We start from the raw sequence: 23,678 nt of genomic DNA on the forward strand, positions 1-23,678 counted from the left end.
AGGACAGCGGACTACCCAAGTGTTAGGACTGCAGCAATGTGAGATGAAGAACATCTGATCATTTTGTCTTTGTACTGTGGCATCATTCTTGGTGAGGGTAAGATGCTGCTCAGGGTCAGGGTCATACCGGCCTGGGCTACATAATCAGAGAGCTCCTCTATGTCTCTTTTCATGTAGTCCAGGGAGGTACATCTCAGGTCGTTCACACTGGCATGTACAATGACTGAGTCATATTTGTACTTGCTGTGGAGTGACCTGAGTGCTTGTGCTATGTGGCGGATTCTAGCTCCCGACAGGCAGCTTACTGTGACCTTTTCCTTGTTCAGTCTGGTGAGCGGGACGTCAGTGTGTCTGACTATGGAGTCACCTATTACAAGTGTGTCTGGCATGTTGTTTGGCCTTAAGGGCTGTGACTGTTTAGCACACTGACTTTGTGAACTATGTGTTGCATGTGCTATGTCTTAAGGTGGCAGTTGCTTGGGTATCTGCTTTGGAGGCCTCTGTTGTTTTGGTAGATTTTTAATCAGCGCCTCCGAGTATGCAACCAGCTTATTGTACATTTCTTTATTTTTACCCCTAACAGATTTGTTTGTTTTTCAATTGAATTGTACAGGTTATAGGTCACATTAAAGGTGGGAAAAGTTTTGAAATGATTTATTGTGGTCTCATTTTTTTATTTCACAAAAAAATGGCATTTTAACAGGGGTGTGTACACGTTTTATATCCTCTGTATTTCACTGCTTGCCAGTACTCTTACTAATTTTACTAAATAACTGCTGAAATTACCACTTTTGTTGTGTGCTGTGCTGAAAGCATTAAGCTATGGCTACCGAGTTACTTGTGAGAGAAGGAAACTTGGCTAGCTCCCTCTATTTAAGCTTTTACTGCTGTGTTCCATTGTTTTTACTTGCACCTAAATAAGAAGAAGTATACTTCTTTTCTTCTGAGTTTGCTTTGTGAGAGAAAAACTCGGCTGTGCCGTATGCAAAATTCCAATCTCCAAGCTGTTATTGATTGGCTGTTATACATTGTTTTTAAACTGCTGTCAGCTCTGTGCCTCTGCACTCCAGCTGGTTGGATTTCACAAAGCACAGTGCACTCCCTAGATTCCAGTCCTTAGGGCTTAACTGTGATAACAGTCTCACAATCTGTCCTTATTTTATTTACTCCACACACAATACCCATTATCCTGAGTTGGTAGATCCCCTAGTCAGCTTAACACATTCCTAATGTCATACCTGCTCTAAAGACCTTAACCTGGTATGTGACATTAATAGAACCTGCTAGAGGGACATATTTGTCTCCCAGAAGTTACCACACTTTTGGAACAGACTCCCACTTCATATGAAACACAGCACCTCATTGGCCCTCTTCAAAAGCAATCTGGACGACTGGATGAGTAACTGTAAATTCACAACGGGGGTTCCGCTTGTGTCCCTCTTGGACAGGGGCAATAGGTGATGATCATGGAAATAAGGGTAGAACTTGGCTAGGCTTGTATGGCCCTAGGGCCATTAGCCTAGTAACTTCCTAGGATCAACTCACATTTTCTTGGCTCATGGATTCACAGATCACTTCCTCACCCTGTTGCTTGCCTATTAGCACTAGGTAACTTGAGACTGTGCTCAAACTGCTTAATGGTCACTGACAACCATTTACTTCTACTGTTAATATGGTCCATTAATAAAAGGTGCTAATGTCTGATAATGTTGATGGCTAGCCTTTCACCTACACTTAGACATGACATCTTGAAGGTTGTCAGTGCCCACACCCCCCTTGCAACTGCATACCATACACCTTGAAGATTCGAGGTCAAACAGAGCTATACATTCATAAATGGGTTCTATTCTCACCTCAATACCTGCACAATGACATCAGTTTCAATCTGTAACAAATACAGTACCAAGTTCAGGAATAAACCCCTAAGGTAGAAACCTAGCACAAGCAAGTTCTATAATAATAAGAAAAAAAAACTCTTCTCCCTTACAAACAAACCGGAAAGCATATACATCAAAATCAAGCTCAAAAAGTTAAACAAAGCGCATAAAAACAAAAATAACTCTTCCAAGTCCAAATCTGAATTCAGAATTCCCTCTTCTGAACAAAACAATCACAAGACCTTCTTCAAGTATATTAGAAACCTTAGAATCAACACCTAGCACTGCTCTAAATTGATACATAACAGTTCTACCTACAGTGCCCCTAACAACATGGATGACTAACTACTAATTTAGTCTTACGTTTTCTCCCCTTATGAACACCTGGCCTGTACAAGCCCTATCTGTTATCAGCCTCCCTTTTAATGATCATCCTTGGAAAAAATCCTAAGGGTTCTCTCAGGTGTGAAAAACACTAGCTCAATGGGCCCCCACTATGAGTACTGGTACTAGTGCTTCCTCACCAGTATGAAGCACTGGCTTACTGACCTGCTCCACAATTTGTTCAACCTCCCATCAGGCTTTGTGCCTGAGGATTGGAGAAATGTAGTGATCATCTACCTTCAAAAGGGACTACTGAGCATGATAACCATAGACCCATAAGCCTCACGAGCCTTATCTGTAAAACAATGAAAAACATTATTATGGACCTCATAAATATTAGACAATGACAGCATAAAATTCCTAGTCCCAGATAACTTTTAGTTTGTGAAGTGCATATTTTGTCTGCTTAACCTGGTAAACCTCGTTGAAAAGGTCACTGAAACCCTGAAGAAAGGCAGTTGGTACTCATGTCTTACCTTGACCTGCCTAAAGCATTTGACACCATGCATCACTCAGGCATCATAGATAAACTTATCAATCTAAATTGGCTAGTAAACGGGTTTACAAACCAAACCCAGCAAATCATTACGGGGGGGGGTTCTTGCAAACTCTTCTCTGAAAAATGCATTACAAGTGTTGTCCTGTAGGGTTTACCACTGGGACTGCTCTGAGTTCAAAGCTGACATCAAATGTTTTTGGGCGACTATGTTTTCTGATTACTGTAACCTTGAAGCTATCATACACTCCCCCTGGGATTCCCAGATTTTACAGAAAGGTTTCACACAAACAAATGGTGCCATGATGATGGTCTGAAGTTAAATGCCAAAAAGTGTAGTATTGTACCTTTTATAGTTCATAGTTCTGTTGGTTGGGAGGGTGGCTTAATGGCTAGGCTGTTTGCCTTACAAACCCAAGGTGCAGCGTTTGAATCTCACAAGGGATAATTGACTAGGATTAAAATGGCTCGCTAAGGGCAGTTAGCTTAGTAATAAACTATGAACCTATGGACAAAGAGTACAACATGCCCATTCACTTTCAAAAGTCTGTTCCTTTGATTCTCACTGTCGTTTCAAATAAACACAATCTGGATTACACTATGGACTTCTGTCTGGGGTCCATAAAATGCATATTTGCTCTCTAGAACTTTTTACTGTAAACTGCTGATATTACAATGGATAGTTTCCTTTTCTTACATGACTTGCTGAATCATTATTTACACAAGGTTAGTTCTTATAAATAGCTCTGAGGAATCAGTGTGAAGCACACGGATTTGTTCTTAGGTATGGATTAATTCAAAACCTATTTCTTGAAGTTCTGTTTTTAAAATCTTTCCCGAAGGAACATCATTCTACCAGCAGATCTGCCACATATCCTGCAGTATCTGCAGAAAGTGTATGAATCTCAGTTACCACCTTAATATTTTTTTCTTATAACAGAAACAGGACTGGCAATATATTTCTTAAATACATGCCAGACATCAGGTTACTAAGTGGCTGTACTAAGTGCCATGCAGCAAAACAGGCTGATTGGCAAGAAAACTAACACTCTGTAGTGGGTTACAAGAGTAGAACAACAGCGACAGAACCCCGCACTACACCCAAACCACTTGTTGGGAATTGTTAACTAACAGGCAGATTTTTGCAGTGTTTTGGGTGCTGGGGTGCAGGCAGACAAATACATAGCATAACTATGTAATACAATGGATAATGGTAGCAAGCTGAACAGCACAATGACAAGTACTGTGTAATGCAATGGGTGCCAGGATGCACACTAGTTGGCAACAGAAAGCACTGTGTAATGCACTTAGTATTAGGAATCAGGCTGTATGGCACACACAGTAATGCTATGGGATATGTTGTAAAGGAGATCTCGCGGACTTCAGCCTGTCTAAGCAAAAAGACCAATAGTGTATAGAATGGATGGTACTCAATCTGTCCACATAATCTGCCAGTTGGAAAGACAGTCTACCATATGGACTGACATTTTTTATAAATACTATGAGCTTTCTGTTAAAGTGGAAGACACTGCAGATCAAGTAAACTTAATGTAAGCATCAAAAAATACAAAAAAAAATACAATAAAATGTGTAAATAACAGTTGAATTTAAAGCAACAGCTTGCAACAAAAACAGCAGCTCTTAACAGGAAAGTCTAGCTGAAAAATAAAATAAATCTGACAATTACAAAAAGTCACCCTAGATGAAGTAGCTTCAGTATATCATTCTATGTTTCATGGTCTGCATAGCTTTAACAATAGAGCTAATACAGTCCGAGGAACTCCAAGTGAAACCACACACCACTCCACAGATAGTAAAAAACAACTATTATTGAACCAATGAACTGAGCACAACTGAACCATTTAAATATCTCCATAATACAATCACCTGGCCCTACCTAACCAATCAAACACTATTCATACATAAAAAGCTTTTAAAATATAAAATCATGAAAACACTTATAAGATACAATGTAAAAATGCATCCTTATATTAAAAATTGTTGTGTCAATACCATATTATCAATGACAGCTAAAACCTATGTTTATAAAACTAAATAACATATGATCTAAGCTTCAAAATACTACTAATATTTAACTGGTCATTGAGCCCCCGGGGGGGGGGGGTGAGCCTGCAATTTGATCTGCCAGATTAATTCCTTGGTGTCTAAAAGATCTACCCAAGGACCCCCGCGGGATCTTTGTATACTGCCTCAACCCCACAAAACAAAAATTGATGTCCAGGATATTTGCCAACATGTTTGGCCTGGCCATTGTTGGGTCCGGTAAGGGTGGGGGCTTTGTGATAATGAGGAAAGTAGATTATAATAACCGAATGAATAGCTTGCTCTTTGATGGTGACACTTATGAAGAAGCCTCCCTCAATGGTGTAAATCTTTCCTATCTATGTGTTGATTATTTACTGAAAGACATGTTTGACCAGGGTTCCATTTATTATGATTTGCACACATTTTTGACTCGTGAACATCCTACTTTGCCCTCTATTTTTGCAGTGCCCAAGATACATAAAAATATCTTGGATCCCCCACTGATACCTACTGTGAATGCGAGGAGGGTTAAAATAATCCTTTAGCCAAATACATTGATTTCAAGTTTAAAAAGTGTTTGGATCTGTATCATCATTTATGTAGGGATTCCTGGGATTTCTTGACAAAAATCAAGAATCTTGTATTTTCTGATGATATAATCTTTTTGACTCTAGATGTTGTCAATTTGTTCAATGTTATCTCCCATCAAATAGGTGTTGAATGGTTTCAAGACTTTATTTTCTACAAGAGCATTCACTAGTGATGAGGTAAACGCCTTAACTACATTTATGGAGGTCATTTTGAAAAACAGCTATGTTTATTTTGAGAGGCAATACTTTCTCCACAAATGTGGAGTAGCTATGGGAGCGATGGGAGTGACGTGCGCCCCAATCTTTTCTAACATTATTATGTTGGAATGGGAAAAGGGATATCTATTTGAATCAAACTATAGACATTCTTGGGCTACATATACTCATTTTTTTGGATGATATTTTTATAGCGTGGAAAGAGACACAGGATGAAATTTATAATTTCATTGAATATTGTAACAATACTACCTCCTTTCTGAAGTTTACTTTTACTAGTTGTTACAATAGTATTAGCTACCTTGATGTGGAAATAAGTAAGGATTATGCCAACAGGAGATATGTTAGCAACATATATAGAAAACCCACTTATTCGAACAGTTTTCTACACTATAATAGTGGTCATCCGTACCATCAAAAAAGAGGTTTGGTCAGAGGACAATATGTGAGGTTGGCCCGGATGATTTCAGAGAATGAGATGTTTATTATGGAAGGTGAAAAGTTGGCGGATATGTTTGTGACCAGAGGGTATCCATCCTATTTAGTGAAAAATATCTTCACAGAAGTTCGTGAGAAAAAAGGGACAGGTTGATTTACAGACCACTCTTGAGATCTGAATTAGACAGCATTAGTGGAGGTACAATTAACCAGTCAGTTGCAACCTAAGAGTTTTCCCAAGCCTTTATTACTACATATTCTGTTGAACATCTAGATTTGGTACATATTTTGAAAATGAATTGGGGTATTTTCTTCCTGTTTTGATGGTATATTGGACTACATTGGAAAGGAACGCTGAGTAGTTTATAGGAAAGGGAAAACTATAAAAAAAAAAATTTTGGAAAATGAAGAGATTTCCTATTTCAACAGAGGTTTAAGGAGGAATGGAACATTTAAATGTGGGTCGTGTTGACAATTTACCCACATTTGCATTAATGACACTTTTTCAGTTAATGTCTGATGAAGTTTGGCTATAGCAGCTGAATGAAAACCACATTCAATTAAAGAGCTTAACGTTTATTTTCTTATTTGATTCAGTTCTTCGTGTTCCAGTGGTTATTTTTCATTTTTTCGTACTAGTTATATATGAATAGTGTTTGATTGGTTAGGTAGGGTCAGGTGATTGCACTATGGAGATATTTAAATGGTTTAATTGTGTAATACATTGATTCTGATGAAGTCTAGGATACAATCAAATAAAAGCGCTCAGTTCATTGGTTCAATAAACGTTTTTTACTATTTGTGGAGCGGTGTGTGGTTTCACTTGGAGTTTCAAGTTATTGGTTAGTTTCTCAGTTCCTGGTTTGTGTTAACAATATAGGTAACTCTGGAAAGCAGAAGAATTGACTGTATATATGAACAGTCCTTCTGGGAGAGTTTTAAAATGTGCTGTAAACTCACAGTGGCAATCAACTTTATTGGGCCACAGTTACGCATTTCACCTATGAGCTGTTAAAGAATAAGGTAGCACAATGACCCTGTTCATTCTTTAGCGTTCTGAATAATTTATTGATTGACTGATTTTGTAGAGTGCATGAAATGCTCTTGTGGTGAGACACTGTAAGCAAGCAAGTCAATGATTTGATACTTACTTGATCTTTGCTTGGAAAGAATCGGAGAAAGAACCCTGTAATGGCTCCAGCTGCCACACCGATTAGTACTTCCAAGACACCCCTAAGAATGTTGTTAAGAGTAGAACCTAATGCAGAACAGAAGGCATCAATTAGCAAGTGAGGACTATACAATATATATCAAAACACCTATGGATCTAACCTGAAAAGTACTGTAACAAAACAAGCAGGAGATTTGTCACTAAAATTCTATGTGGTAAGCAGGAACAGGATTAAACCTAACTAGAAAATGTAACATTTTGCACACAGACAGATGCAGAAGCACTGGCCAAGTTAAACTAATTCAGCATTTATAGTATCCTTTGCAAAAAAAAAAAAGTCTGTCATATCCAGCTTCCTTTCACCTTATAATTTCTATTGCTGAGACTGCTTTAAAATTGTTCAGTGCAATACTAAGTTTCCACCCTGCTTTATACCTACCACCCGTCTTCTACTCCTCCTGAACTGTGGCTACCACTGCAGTTTTTTCTAATGCATCTTCCAGGATGCACACTCTGCCATCTAGCATTTCTATAATGTTACTAATGAAGGTACTAGTACAGCGACTTTTACCTTTGGAATACTGTATGTCACCCTTCTTTTCTTGAGTCTGGCATGATGTGGACATGGTCTGGGGTGGGGACAGGCATGTGGACATTGTATGGTGATAGCCTTCATACGGCAACTGCATAGGGAAGGTACAGTGACCCCAGCAGTGACATGGGCTAGGATGTATGTGTCTGAGTAGGTTCAGGCTATTGTAATAGTGTTATCATAGCTGTGATGCTAGCAATGGAACAGATAATCTTCTTGGCTCCCTGAATGACAATCCTTATAAATGGCCCTCTCTCCTTAGAACTGCAACAGGAGCATCCCTAGTACTGGAAATGAGTAGGCTAAATCTGATTGGGGTGGACTAATGATTGGCAGACATGGGGGGATTAAGTTGGGCTGGCAACTCGGTACCGTAAAAATCTACTGCCAATCATTAGTGGACCGGAGTTCCGCTGTGGTGACCCCTAACTGGGAAAAGCCGAAAGAAGAAGCAGTTAAGCAAGGTTATAGCACATAATCTCTTCAGAAAGCTTGAAAGTAACTAGTTCTACAAATGTTCCCATATGAAGTTAAATGAGTCTTACAGATAATAGATCAAATGCTAATAAAGTCATTGTTTTCATCTAGCCCCTATTCCCCATTTTTACATGCGGTTTGAAGTCTCACATCAATGTTAGTCTATGTGACCAAATCACGTAGAGCCCCTGCACTTCTTTCCTAAAACCTGACCTAGGCTACCACCAAGTCTGTGAGCTAGACCTTGTTTTAATGTGTTTGCTTTGGTTTACTTTAATATTTTTAATACATATAACAAGCACTGAATGAGATTCACCTCACCCCCCACATTTAAATTATCCCCGACTACATACCACACAAAACTGCTTTACTATATAACATGAAGTTTAAATATTATGAAATGTTTTATACAAATACTATTAAGAACAGAAAATTGTTTTACTTACAGTCACTTTTTTTCTTTTTAGTGCCCTTCTAAACATTAATAAAAAAGTGGGGTATATACTTTGCAGTCTACCCACAAGTTTAACAAAGTCAACAAAAATTAAATCTTTCTCAGTCACCTTTTTTTGTAAAGCCATATTTCACAAATGTGATAGATACTTTACAGTCTCCCATTTATTCATTAATTTCAGTGTTGTTGGTCTTCTTCCAGTTCATCTTCATCTCCCAACACCAGACTCTTGTTCAAACCCAAGGTACTCCTGAGTTTTACGGTCAACTCTTGTGCTTTCTTCTGTCTCTCAAGCATTTTCCTTTAGAACATTGGAAAAGGTTTCACTGCCAAAGTCTCTCTTTGAACTTTATTGTCAGAAGAATGAGAAGAAGTGTCCCCTTCTGTTTGATGGTTCACTTTTTGTTGGATAAACTTTTGTATTTCCTCTTTAGCCTGTTCCACATCAAAAATGTCTTTGATCCTCCAGGAAAAAATAGTCTGAAGACAGCTGAATACAGCAGTTAAATCTCTCACCTGCCAATTGACAATCCCTGATTTCTGGGATAAATTTGCTTCTCTTCTGCCTGGTATTCAGAGAATAATCATTTTCCACAAACACTCTGCTGTCTCCAATTTTTAATACTCTTCCCTTCTTCCACAGTTTTGTCAGCATCGACTCTTTCTGCTGGTATGATTGCATCTTTACTAGTACAGGTCTTGGCTGCTTTCTCATAGTCTGATTTGGAGCGTACACTCCATATTACGTTTCAATTAACAAATCCGGCTATGGAATACCAGTCCAGTTGCTTATTTGTGCTTTCATAAAATTAGCACACCCTATTCCTTCCAATTTCTCTGGTACAACAGAAAATATCAGGTTTCTCTGAGTGCTCGGTCTTCTAACTTTAAAATTTTTTTGAAACAGCTCTTCTTGAGAAGTCACAAACTCTGCCAGCCAGTTCATCTTAATAGGTAGTTTTCCAGCATTTTGTTATATGTGTTGACATAGTTCTTCAGTGTTTCCTTTATTTTAATTACCTCTGAGTACATCTGATTTATTTTTTCTTTTAAATTACTGGAAGCAATGTCTTATACTAAAGCTGATGCTTGAACTGCTTTTTGCTGAGCCGCTGCAGGATTCTTCCTAGTCAATGTTTTCACTTTATCTTTTCTAGTTGATTTTCCTTCAGGTTTTCTAAATTTCTTTGCTGGCATCCAGGTAATGTACTTATTAGCCAGTAACTGAATTTTACTCAAACTGACAGAATTACTAGCTCTTATTTCTTAGTTTCTTTTTTTCACACTTGGAGAGCTGAAATTATGCTGCTGATCAGTATGCAGACATCTTGGAAGCCCCGGTACACTATGGTTAATACATGCTTGTAAAGATGAGCAGTACAAGTATACAGTAATGTCAGTGTACTGTTCTTCTATACAAGAGGTGTGTTATGCATAGTGCTTGTGTGCATTTGTACACAAACTGGCAGCATGTAACCGTGTATGGTGCAGCATCTACCTCTTCCTTCAAAGACATTCAGGCAAGCAAAGCCTTGTTATTCATTTTTCCTCTTGCCACACCGACTCTTTCAGGAGTCCAGGCTACCAGTTGGCCAGGAGTCTCCTGGACTGTAGTCAGAGCTTTATCCTTCTACACCAATGAACTTGGCTTATAGCCAGATATCTTAATAATACAGTTACACAACATTTTTGCTTGGTTAACTAAATGATATTATTGATGATTTGGAAAAGAAAGGTAAACATGATCTTCATTTACAAAAACATACATGCCTCATATTCGTCAGTACCAGATGAGGGTTATGATACAAATAAGAAACAATTTTATAGAAAATTAACTCCTTCTCAGCAGTTTCATAATTTAAAGCAGCCCAATTACAACTCAAGTTAAAGAGGAAAATGAATTTACAACCACCAAAGACCTTCAGATAACTTCTGCTTCCTTTTTACCTCTTCTCCTTCTTTGTAACCCTAGGAGGTAAGTTTCAGAAACATATTTATGCATATTAATAGACAAATTGGTCTTACTAGCAATTATGCAAGGTTATAGCACAGAATCTCTTCAGAAACCTTGAAGTAACTAGTTCTACAAATGTTCCCATATGAAGTTAAATGAGTCTTACAGATAATAGATCAAATGCTAATAAAGTCATTGTTTTCTTCTAGCCCCTATTCCCCATTTTCACATGCGGTTTGAAGTCTCACATCAATGTTAGTCTATGTGACCAAATCATGTAGAGCCCCTGCACTTCTTTTCTAAAACCTAACCTAGGCTACCACCAAGTCTGTGAGCTAGACCTTGTTTTAATGTGTTATCCAACAATTGGCACAATAGAAGTGCAGCAGCCCTCTAATGCTGCAGTGCAGTGCCAGTATCAAAATATAAATCCAAGCACGTGTGGTAGAAACAGAACCTACAGCCTTCTGATCTTCTATAGATCACATGGCAGTGTGAAACATAATAAAATCCTGATGTTGTCCCTTCTACACTACACCATTAATAGTGACTAGCTGATCATTAGTTTAAAGTTTTACTTATGTATTTACTATGTATGTAGTCTAGGAGACCATTGAGGTGACTAGCCCAATTTCCTAATTGTCTCAGAACATTGTTTGGTTAAATGACTTGATCAGATGCATGAAGTAGGCAAACAGCCTGAGTAATCAAATCCTGGATTACAGAAAAACTACAGGAAGCAACTTGTTAACAGCTCAAAGTTTTATTCCCCTGCACTGACAGACCTAAAAATTACCTCATATTAGTTTATTGCACAGTTACATTTCTATTATTGTTGTTATTAGTATCATAGTGTTTATTGTACTAAAGACAATAGCATACTATAATCACATTTCCTTAGCAGTACCACAAGGGGCTCAAAGAACTGAAGAAGGGTCCTGCCAGTACCAACTAAATATATATCGATATACATATATATATATATATATATATATATATATATATATATATATATAAATAATAACTAAGAACAACACTGAAGAAGAATGAGAAAAATTTTAAAAAAAAACTTCCAAAACCAAGGATGACAAAGGAGCCTGTGATAAGCGCCTTTATTAGTGTACAATGCAACCACTAAGGGGGCACATTTAATATTCAAGTCATTAATAAGGGTACTTCAGCATTGAGTTTTAATTGCCCAATCAGTTCCTTAAAATTCTAAAAAGTTAACATCCCCCAAAAATTGGACACGTTGTAGAATTTAAGCCAGGGGTGCTTCAGCATTGAGTTTTAATTGCCAATTTGAAGTCTTAAATTAAAAAAAGAGTTTAACCCAAAAAAAAATTGGACACGTTGTAGAATTAAAAATTTGAACCCACTGAAATCATGACAGTTGAGACATATATATATATATATATATATATATATATATATATATATATATACACACATACATATATATATATATATATATATATATATATATATATATATATATATACATACACACACACACACACACACACACACATTTGCTTTTCCAAACATCGATGAAAAAATCCTGAATGCAAAGATGTCAATCTAAAAAGATCAAAAGTAAAAAAAAAATAAATAAAAAAAAAAAAAAAAACTATTTTGCAGAGGGAGCCCCCCCTACATCCTCTCATCCCCTGCAAATTCTGTACACAAACTCTGAGATCACAATACTGCAGGGGAAATTGCAAATTACCACTTCCTGCAGTGATCTCACACAAGAGAGACAGGTAAAGCCAGCAAAAGTGAAGAAAGCAATGTTCGATATAACCACCTGAAACTGCATATCACACACACACACACACACATATATATATATATATATATATATATATATATATATATATATATATATATATATATATATATGGGTCTACATTGTTAAATCGAAAGTATGGTTCACTGATCTGTACTTTGTCGAACTCACTTCCGTGAAACTGCATTCCATCGAAAATGCACTTTTGCGGAATAAACAAATAAAACTAAATAAAAAAATACTCTACACAGTATTATGCAAGGGGGCAAGCCCACCTGCACCCCCCATGTGGGGGGCTGTGCTCCACCCCCTACCCCCCTACTTTAATATTCTCACTCCGAGATTGTACTACAGTGGGGAAAAGGAAATATTCCCTTATCCCCACTGCACTACGATCTCAACAAGAGTTTCCTTAGTTGTACATCAACAGTATAAGTTGATGTACAACTAATGGTACATGCAAACAGCATGTTTTTTTTTTGTTTTGTTTTTTCTTTAGCAAAAGTGCATTTTTGACAAAATGCACCTTCGCTAAAGTAATTTCGACAAAGTACGGTTCGATGAACCGTACTGTCAACAAAACAAATAGGACCCATATATACACACACACACACACATATATATATTAATATACACACACACACACACACACACACACACACACACACACACACACACACACACACACACACACACACACACACACACACATGTACCAACCAAGATTCCAACACCAGGGTACACCTTCGAAGGACAGCAGCACAGTCATTGAAAGGTTTTATCAAAAAAGAAGAGCACATTGGGTGGGTAAACCCCTATGTTATGATTTACTCGTACAATTTCCTGGAAACTTCTATTAAATGGATTGTCTGAGCTTTAGTTATGTGCAAGATATACTGTCAAAAAATGCAGAATGTTTCAAGAAATATTTTATCAAAAAATAAAGTTTATCAAAAATACTGAATGTTTCAAGAATATCTTCCTTTACTGCTTTTTGTGCAGTTACAACTTGGCAAAGAATGAAAGCTGATAGGGTTATAGATGAAATGAGCTTTCTTGTACTCCTTGGGGGATGCAGAAGATAGGCACAGAAAGAAACTGTAAAGAGGACAAAACACAAATCAAAAAACACTGCAATGAATACAGAAGAGTGTTAAACAAGCTGATTTCATAATCACAATGTACCTGAAGAAAAGGCCACACCAAGGCATGTATTGAAGCCTGTAATAGCAAGGACATCGTCAAAACTGCCTGCAGCCATGAGTAGCGTCGGGACACCTTTTTCCACACCAAATCCTTCTTTCTGTAGAATAAGCATTGATGGGACCACTACAGCAGGAGAGACTGCTCCTAGAACAAACCTGGCAGAGATAACAACACTGATCAAAAGGAAATGGGTGCAGTTTAAAAGATGTAGGTGTTCTCTAACAAGCTGGGGAAAGACTGACTATCCTGTTAATGCAGTATTTATCATTTTTAATTTTTCTTTTCAGTAACACTTACCTGTCTAGTTATACAAATATATGAAGTCTAGAAGTACTTTTACATATTTTATTATAGGCAATATTCAACGCTAAGCCTACTATTCACACACACACACTATATGTGTATGTGTGTGTATATATATATATATATATATATATATATATATATATATATGTATTTATATGGGTCTACTCTGATTCACTGAAAACTCATTTCACTGAATTTCAAAACACTCACACCAAATCACTGAAAGCTCAAATCACTGAAAACTCATTTCATTGAATCACATTTCACTGAATGTAAGTACTGTTGGGGAAATAAAATATATATGCCCTTTTCCCCACTGTAGTGCGATCCTGGAGTTAGTATATATAATTAAGGGGTGTAGGGTGCACAGTCCCCCACATTGGAAGGTGTGGGTGGCGTAGCCCCCATCTACTTTTGCTTTTATATTGTTAGTTTTCAGTGAAATGAGATTCATAAATATAAAAGCTAAGTAGGTGGAGAGGTATGCCCCCACCCCCCCAACTATATATACTAACTCCAGGATCGTACTATAGTGGGGAAAAGGGCATATACATTTTATTTGCCCAACAGTACTTCCATCCAGTGAAATGTGATTCAGTGAAATGAGTTTTCAGTGATTTGAACTTTCCGCGATTTTTTGAGGGTGAATTGAAATTCAGTGAAATTAATTTTCAGTGAATCAAAGTAGACTCATATATATATATATATATATATATATATATATATATATATATTGATCCGCGGTGGTGGTGCTGTGGTAGCATTGTCGCCTCACAGTAAAACGCTGTCAGGTTTGATTCTCAGCGAGAGCGTCTTCTGCGTGGAGACATGCGTGAATGGGCGTACCTTTGATGAAGGTTGTGCATCAGTGCTGGCAACTCGGCACGTAAAAATCAACTGCCAGTCATTAGCGGACCGGAGTTCCGCTGTGGCGACCCCTAATCGGGAAAAGCTGAAAGACACAACAACAACAAGTATACATTATGGAGGGCATTATTTCACTTAGAGAATGGTCTATCTGCAAAATTGCTGTGTTTTACTTATTTTTTTCTTTATTACTATATTATTATTATTTTATAGTTCTGATGTAAAATAGTTCCTCCACCCAGTGTTTCAAACTTAATATAGTATATGTAAATAGTGCTGGAGCAAGTATTTTACATCTAAAATATATGATTTTCAAAAAATGTCCAGTTATTTACTTCATTTTTTGGTCTCCTACACATACAGTTTGTGGTTTGCTGGCAATCATCGGGAACTGAAGTCACTAAATAATGACATACATTTGAGCTTTAGACTTTATTTCATTCAGAAAATGCATACTAAAACAAATCCCTGTATTCTAGAAACTTTTTAATTTTATAACAGCGATATTTAAGATCTGTTCCTATTTTTAAGCCTTTGTTCCCTTTTTTTAGGCTTTATCCAGATTTCTTGAGCTAAGAGGTTGAGAGGTATGCATACCTCTTAAATGCTCCTGCCACTACTTGATCTCTCTCTCTCTGTGTCACACACAAACACTTCCGCTTTTAGGCACACAAGCACAAATACACTCATAGACACAGAAAATACACACACGCACGTGCGGACACATACACACACACAAACACACACACACACACACACACACACACACACACACACACACACACACACACACACACACACACACACATACACACACAATTTTTATGTTTTGTTTAATTTTACACTCGCTAAACAACCAAAAGTGCTACTTACCGAGTGTAAAATAATGGCACAATTGATCTCACTCTCACTTCTATGTAAGCATACACTCACACACACAAATAGACATTAACACACACACATACAGACACTTTTCTATTTTTTCATTTTTTTTTTCTTTTTTTTTTAAATTTTACACATGCTAAACAGCAAAAACACTGCTTACTGAGTGTAAAATAATGGCCGCCATTAGTTTCATTACACTCCAAATTCCACAACAGCTTAACATGTTGCCACGAAGCAGCAAACTCATTTTCAGTGGACATTACCTGTTCATTAACACCTCTTGCTGGAGAACATTCATTCTCCAATCAAAGTAGTGTTGTACACAGGTTGCCCATTCTGTAATGCTCTATAATGCACCGTGTGTAACACACTACTGCAGTTATCAAACAGGTCCTACAGAAAATTAGATATATTATTTTTTTTGCAGATGTAAAACACAGAAAAAGAGAATGAGATGGTAAGCAGATGATACCACTTCTGAAACCCTATACAATCATACGTTTGCCAGCTAATCTAATTTTTCTGTACAGGAAATAATGGGTAACAAATAAACACATACTTTTTCAAGTATTTTCTCCATTAACTTTAAAAACATATTTTTATTCAATATTAGAACATGATTTCACTTTCAAACTCAACATTAAACAAATAAGGTAGTCACAAAAAAAAAAAACAACAAACTGCAATTCAATGAGGGGGGGCTTTTTATGCTTCTGCATTTTCACATTTCATAAAGCATGTTGATTAGTCATAAAGCAGTAAAGCTGTTAATATGCAAAAAAGAAATATCTTTCTATCACATATGACATAGGCAATCATACATTTATATACCTTTTATTTATTTAACATATGTTTGCCAGGAAAGTCTGACTAGGACAGAGCCTATTTTCAAAAGAGGCCCATGGAGAAACGCACCAGATGTATGCTTATGGAATGTGGGAGGAAACTGGAGCACCCGGAGGAAACCTATGCTAATGTAGGGAGGACATGCAGACACCGCACAGAAGGCACCCAGCCAAGAATTAAACCAGAGAACCTCTTGCTGTCAGGTGATAACATATTTCATATAAATGAAAACAAACACACTGACATAATTTTAGTTGCAAACATCAAATATTCCATGGCAATATGAACCTAAGGCTGGTATTCACAGTCCTGGGTTTCAGATTTTTGTAGTATCAATTAGCAAAGAGTGGAGCTATATCTATATGCAAATTCTGTCAGTGGAGATTATTTACTCTGACTACAGAAATGTGCAGGCGTGTTGATAAATACGCCTACTTACGACAAAAGTGTAAAGTACTTGAAGACAAACATTTACCCGAGACCAATTATGTGCACAGGGTGCCATATGGGCTTGCATATTACTGAGATTCATAAAGATAAATGTAAAAGGACCTAATTTGCATGAAAATGTAAAGGACCCTGAACACACGTGAGTAAGTCTAACAGCACCATACTACCTTGGGATTAATTGAGTTAAGTAACCTATTATTTGGGAAAACTGTAGACTTTTTAAAGTAAGAAAAGTAATAGAAATATTACAAATTATTATGAAACAGTTCAAAATGAAGTAAGATTATTGAGTTCACTGATGAGGGTTAGGATACAAATAAGAAACCATTTTATAGAAAAGGAACTCCTCAGCAGTTTCATCATTTAAAGCAATACAAATAAAAGCAGCCCAACTGCAACTCAAATTAAAGAGGAAAATGAATATATAACCAACAAAGACCATAAGATAACTTCTACCTGATTTTTACCTCTTCTCCTTCTTTGTAACCCTAGGAGGTAAGTTTCAGAATCATATTTCTGCATATTACTATTCAAAATTGGTCTTACTAGCAGTTAAGCAAGGTTATGGTGCAGCAGTAGCATTGTCGGCTCAAAGCAAGAGGTTCTCCCGTTCGATTCTTGGCTGGAGTGCCTTCTGTGTGGAGTCTATATGTCCTCCCCATGGTCAAGTGGTGTTCGAAAGACATGCATAAAATGGGCATGCCTTCGTTGAAGGTTGGGCGATGGGCTGGCAACTCGGTACCGTAAAAATCTACTGCCAATCATTAGCGGACCAGAGTTCCGCTGTGGTGACCCCTAACTGGGAAAAGCCGAAAGAAGAAGAAGCAGTTAAGCAAGGTTATAGCACATAATCTCTTCAGAAAGCTTGAAAGTAACTAGTTCTACAAATGTTCCCATATGAAGTTAAATGAGTCTTACAGATAATAGATCAAATGCTAATAAAGTCATTGTTTTCATCTAGCCCCTATTCCCTATTTTTACATGCGGTTTGAAGTCTCACATCAATGTTAGTCTATGTGACCAAATCACGTAGAGCCCCTGCACTTCTTTCCTAAAACCTGACCTAGGCTACCACCAAGTCTGTGAGCTAGACCTTGTTTTAATGTGTTATCTAACAACTGGCACAACAGAAGTGCAGCAGCCCTCTAATGCTGTAGTGCAGTGCCAGTATCAGAATATAAATCCAAGCACCTGTTGTAGAAACAGAACCTATAGCCTTCTGCTTTGGGAATCTTCCCAAGAAGTGAGACAAACATATATCCCCCGTTGTTTGTTTGTTTACTGCTTATCCAATCTATTTTCTCAATCCTACTAATTATTCCTTTAACAGCAGCTTCCGTTATAGATTCTACTAAAAACTCTACCAGTGCTGGTCCTTTGTTTATGACCCTTGTATTTATTTTTTTTCACCTATACTGTGACATCAATATTTGATAGGGAAGGCAATCTCTAACCTGCAGTCCAAATAAATCCTTGGCATCTTCCCATTTGGTTACCTTTCCCTCTCCATTTATTTTCTCCAAATACTTTGGTTCCTTTACCAGTTTTCTCCAATAAATTCCACCCCCTCTTGCCTTTTGTCTGTATCCTTAATTGCAGTCATCCCTATCAGAAGAATCTCCTTTCTCCATTCCCATGTTGGCTTAGTTCTTAGAATACTTTCTGCTACTTTATGAATATAATATTCTGTATGAGTATTGTTAGTCTGCATCCAAAACCAGAATCTCTCCTTGTTTCTTGAGTTTCCCCCGTTTCATCATCATCGTCCCTTTCCACTTTGAATTATAGGTTTCTGCTTGTGCTATATATAGGAGCCTTAACTGTGTAGCTATGAAATACCCCCTTCAAATTGGGTAATTCCAATCCGCCTTGTTCTATTGGATGAATCAGCTTATCCCACTTGACTCTTGTCATTTTCTCCTCTCAGATAAACTCCTTCAGCTCTTTATTAAATGTTATCCAGAACTTCTACTCTGGTTGGTAATAATATGCTAGACATGTATAAAAATATGCTAGACATGTGTATAAGACTAAGGGACTAAAAACAATTTAACTGCTTGTCTCTTACTATCCGTATCCATATAACAAAGTTTCCAATTTCTCAGTTTTTGCATTCATTTTGTTTAGTCTATTCCCAAATATACTTACCTGCCACACCAGAATCAGTTTAATCCATACTTTTAAATACTTCATTTTATTATATCCCCATAAATATGGATATTGCAGAACCAATTTGTGTGGGGGTACATAATTTACTGCTATTTCCTTTGTTTTAGCTGCATTAATTTTGTATCCCAAAAAGATATGAAACTGTCTCAAAATGTTCCACAACACTGTAATGTCCTTTTCTGGTTTTATCAGGTATAATATAATATCACCTGCAAACAGAGCCAGCTTTTCTTGACGACCATACTAATTATATCCTTGAATTTCTGATTCCTTTATTTTCTTTGTCAAAGGTTCTAAATATAATGCAAATAACACAGGGGAAAGAAGACACCCTCTCCAGTTCCTCTGTTCAAGTAGAAATTATCAGAGAGGAACCCACCCGCTTTAGTGTTTGCCTCCGATTCCTCATAAATCCTCCTAATCAGCCTTATAATTTTATCACGAAATGCAAATGTGAATGCATCCATTGCCCTACTCATAATGTCCCAGCTTACTCTGTCAAATGCTTTCTCTGCATTAAGACCCACCAACAACAGTGGTATATTCTTACATTCTGAATCATCAATATTCTGTTAATGTTGTCAGATGTTTGCCTCCCCTACAAAAAACACATTTGATCCACAGCTATCAATTTTGGCATCACTTTTGCCATTTTTATAGCCATTATAGACATACACACTTTATAATCTGATTTAATACTGAAATGGGCCTGTAGAAAGCTGGATCTGAAGGATCTTTACCCTCTTCAGGTATTATAGCTACCACTGCTTTCTTCCAGGATGTTGGTACTTCTCCTCCTCTTAAAATACTGTTAAACAAAACCCTCCAGATCTCTATCAGTTTTCCCCTATTAGCTTCCAAACTTTCACAAGAATACCAACTATTCCTGGGGACTTTCTAGTAGAATGTTTATAATTCACCATTTTTATCACATCTCCTCCTATCCTGTTAGTAATTGAGCATCATTTACTTCTAACCTTGGCATATCTAATTCTTCCATAAACATTTCCATTTGTACCTTTTTGTGATTTACATATTTCTCTGCTTTATACAGATTTTAATAGACTTTTTGAAATATTTCTAATACTTCTACAGGATCTCTTGTTTGTTATCTTCCTTGCTATAGACTCCCTAAGCTTGGCAACAGCCCTTTACACTTTCTGTTGCTTGAGTCGTTGTGCTAAAAGTTTTTGTGCTCTAGAGTTATTATCAAAAACAGTTGCTTAACAGCAATCTTTCTAAACTCATGCATATTATCAAGGTAATCCCTTATTTTCTGTTTAGCATTCTGCAGCTGTTCCTCTTCTTGTTCTGAGATTCCCCTATTTTGCAATACTTTAACATTTGTCGGTCCCTCTAAATAATTCTTGTTACTTCTTAACTATATCTCCCTTTTTTTTATTTCCACTCTATTTTTCAATGCTGCTTTAATTTTATTCCACTCCCTAAATATATTTTCAGAAGAAATTTCTATCTTCTCTAATAGCTCCTTTATAATTTCCACTACCCATTCCTTAAATTAATCTCTTTTCAACAGATAGATGGGAAAGTGCCAGTGTCTCATTTTTATTTCATTACCCTGTTATTTTATTTTAGTTATTTTTGGTATATGATCTGAAATAGTTATTGAGTGCATATCAAGACCTTCAATTAAATGCACATGTTCCTGTGAAATGTAAATTTTGTCTAGCCTAGCCCAGTTTTTATATCTTGGGGAATAGACAAATTCACTTCAAATTGCTAGTAGTGAATTCAGATCTGCCATGCCAAATATTTTCATAAATTTCTTTAAAAATCTAGCCTCCTTTGTTATATTTTCCCTTCTGGGCTTCCCAGACACATCTTCACTGTTGCAAATCAAATTTCAGTCCACACCATAAGTAATATTCCTTGCTGAAAGCTGATTAGTTATCTCAGAAATTTTTATTCCTCATTATAGCAGTTTTAGGTGGAATATAAATAGATGCTACTGTAATCCTCCTCCCTTGCCAGTAGCCACTTAGTACTACAAATCAACCATTATCTTTTTTATCCTCTTCTATCACTATTGGAGCGCCTCTTGGAATTAATATAAGTACTCCTTTTTTCCTCTGTCCTAGGTTTTCCACTGAATAACCACATTGAAAACCTTTCTTTATCAAATTCACATATTCAGTTTTCCCAAATGCATCTCCTGTAGCATAGCTATTTGCACTCTACATTTTTAATATAGCTTACTACTCTTTTTTTGTATTTTTCTGTGAGACCATTGACCTTTAAAGTCATTACAGAAAACATCATTGCATTAAAAAAGTTATTATTCCCACCTTTTATATATAACAGCTTTTCTGATAAATGACTAGTTCCAGCTTGTCATATCCATTTAAGCCCTATGTCACATCTTGCAAAACTTTTTGTTTTATTGAAAACCCTCAAACAAAAAAAAATACACGCAATATTCCACTAAACCTATTAACTTAATAATAACACACAAATTATGTACATCTTCAAATACTGAAATTTTACCCTCCTAATAGGAACAAATGTTCCAAGCTGACAGCCACACTCACCCACTTGAGTTAACCTAAAAGAAAGGTTATCCATGCTAAGACACATGGTGCAGCCTGTGTTTCTACTAAGTGTTGTCTGGTTTTGTCTTATCTTTACAGCTCTCCCAGCTGTGTGAACACTTGTTTGCTTTCAGGGAACATTATTTCCTAGTCATTTCTATTTATCAGCTTATCGTCTAGAGACATGAGGAACAGATACAGAACTGCTACTAACCATGCATTTATTTGCTAGAAAAAGCCCTATAATGTTCAGTATTCTTCTTCATTTACTGACTTTCTCTTAAAACTTGTTACTAGATCAAGCTAAGAGCCTTAATCCACTCATTCTTCTATGCAAAAATAAGAAAAAAGCACAGTATGTTTTCTTCTGTCATAATCTTTTAATCAGACTTTTTTTTTTTACACTGCAGTGCCTACATTTCTTAAAACTGAACAAGGAAAAAGATAGAAGAGGGGAGAAAGAAAAACAGAAAAAACAGGGCATCTGTTTATACTGGTATCCCCATTATACTTAAAAATAACTGAGAAAACTTTACTTTATAGCACACAATGAAAATCATGCACTATAAAAATAGTACCATTAAGAAAAAAATGTCGTTTACTCATAGTTAACTTTCTTCCTCCTCTTCCCCTCTCATAAGTATTTTTCTGCACATTAATGACAGGTGGGGCATATGCTTTAGAGTCCCCTACAAGTTTAACAAAGTCCAAAAAAGTCCAATATTTCCAGATTTTCTTGTTCTGTCGTGTTTCAGGTTTTATTCCTGTTCATCTCCATCTCCCAAATCCTGTCTTTACTTCATTTCCAATGTACTCTTCATTCTTCTAGCTGACTCTTGTGCTTTTTTTCCTTCTCCCAAGCATTTTTCATTTAAATATTGGAAAATGTTTCAGTGGCATAGTCTCCCTGTGGTCTTTATTACCAGAATAACAAGAAACAGAATCTCCTTCTGTTTCACAACTCACTTTTTGTTGGACAAACTTTTGTATTTCCTCCTTAACTTGTTGCTGTTGTATCTTTCGGCTTCTCTCAGTTAGGGGTCACCACAGCGGAACTCTTGTCCGCTAATGACTGGCAGTAGATTTTTTACATACCGACTTGTCAGGCCTGACACACAACCTTCAACGAAGGTACGCCCATTCACGCATGTCTCCACACAGAAGACGCTTTAGCTGAGAATCGAACAGGGCGTCTTACTGTGAGGCAACAATGCTACCGCAGCACTACCACCGCAGCATGTACTTCATCAAAAAAAAAAAAAGATTATAAATTTACTCCTTTTCTGCCTGATTTACAGTGAATAATCATTCTCCACAATCACTCTGCTGTCTCCCACATTTAGTACTTTGTCCTTCTGACATAGTTTTGTCAGAATCAACTCCTTCCTCTGGTAGGACAGCATCTTTACTATTAAAGGTCTAGGTTGCTTTCTCATAGCCAGGTTTGGAGGATACACACAATGTGTCCTTTCAATTAAGAACTCTTGCTGCGGAATACCAGGCCAGTTGCTTATTTGTTCTTTCATAAAATTAATACAGTTTGTTTCTTCCAGCTTCTCTGGTACAGCAGAAAATCTCAGGTTTCCCCTATATACTCTTTCTCTAATTCTATTATTTTTTGAAACATCTCTTTTTCTGCAATCTCATATTCAGTCACCCTTTTCTTCATTTTGACCTCTGATTTTTGCAGTTTTGTCACCTTATCTAAATATCCATTGAAAGCTTCTTCCATTTTTTTCCAACCTTTTGTTGTTTGAGTTGATATGTTTCATCAGTGTTTCATTTATTTTAATCACGTCTGTGTACAGCTGTCTAATACTTTCCTCTAGGTTACTGGAGGCCATGCCTGGAGCTTGCACTGCTTTTTGCTGAACAGCTGTAATACTTTTCTCAGTCAGTGATTTTTCCTCACCTTT

General features: G+C 36.8%; 1 protein-coding gene across 4 annotated transcripts in view; it reads right to left on the reverse strand.

Moving 5' to 3' along the window:
• The window catches only part of SLC9B2 (solute carrier family 9 member B2), a 504,139-nt gene that overhangs the window by 219,419 nt on the left and 261,042 nt on the right, over positions 1-23,678 (reverse strand). For all 4 annotated transcript variants that reach the window (XM_044062120.1, XM_044062122.1, XM_044062121.1 and 1 more), the window contains exons 7-8: positions 13,670-13,845; positions 7,199-7,305 (exon numbers count right to left, since the gene is read on the reverse strand). In XM_044062120.1, coding sequence (XP_043918055.1) covers positions 7,199-7,305; positions 13,670-13,845 — 283 coding nt within the window. The remainder of the gene's footprint in view (positions 1-7,198; positions 7,306-13,669; positions 13,846-23,678) is intronic.

The sequence above is a fragment of the Protopterus annectens genome, chromosome 2.part1 (genome assembly GCF_019279795.1).
Source record: "Protopterus annectens isolate FY-2018-M chromosome 2.part1, PAN1.0, whole genome shotgun sequence".
Taxonomy (NCBI): domain Eukaryota; kingdom Metazoa; phylum Chordata; order Ceratodontiformes; family Protopteridae; genus Protopterus; species Protopterus annectens.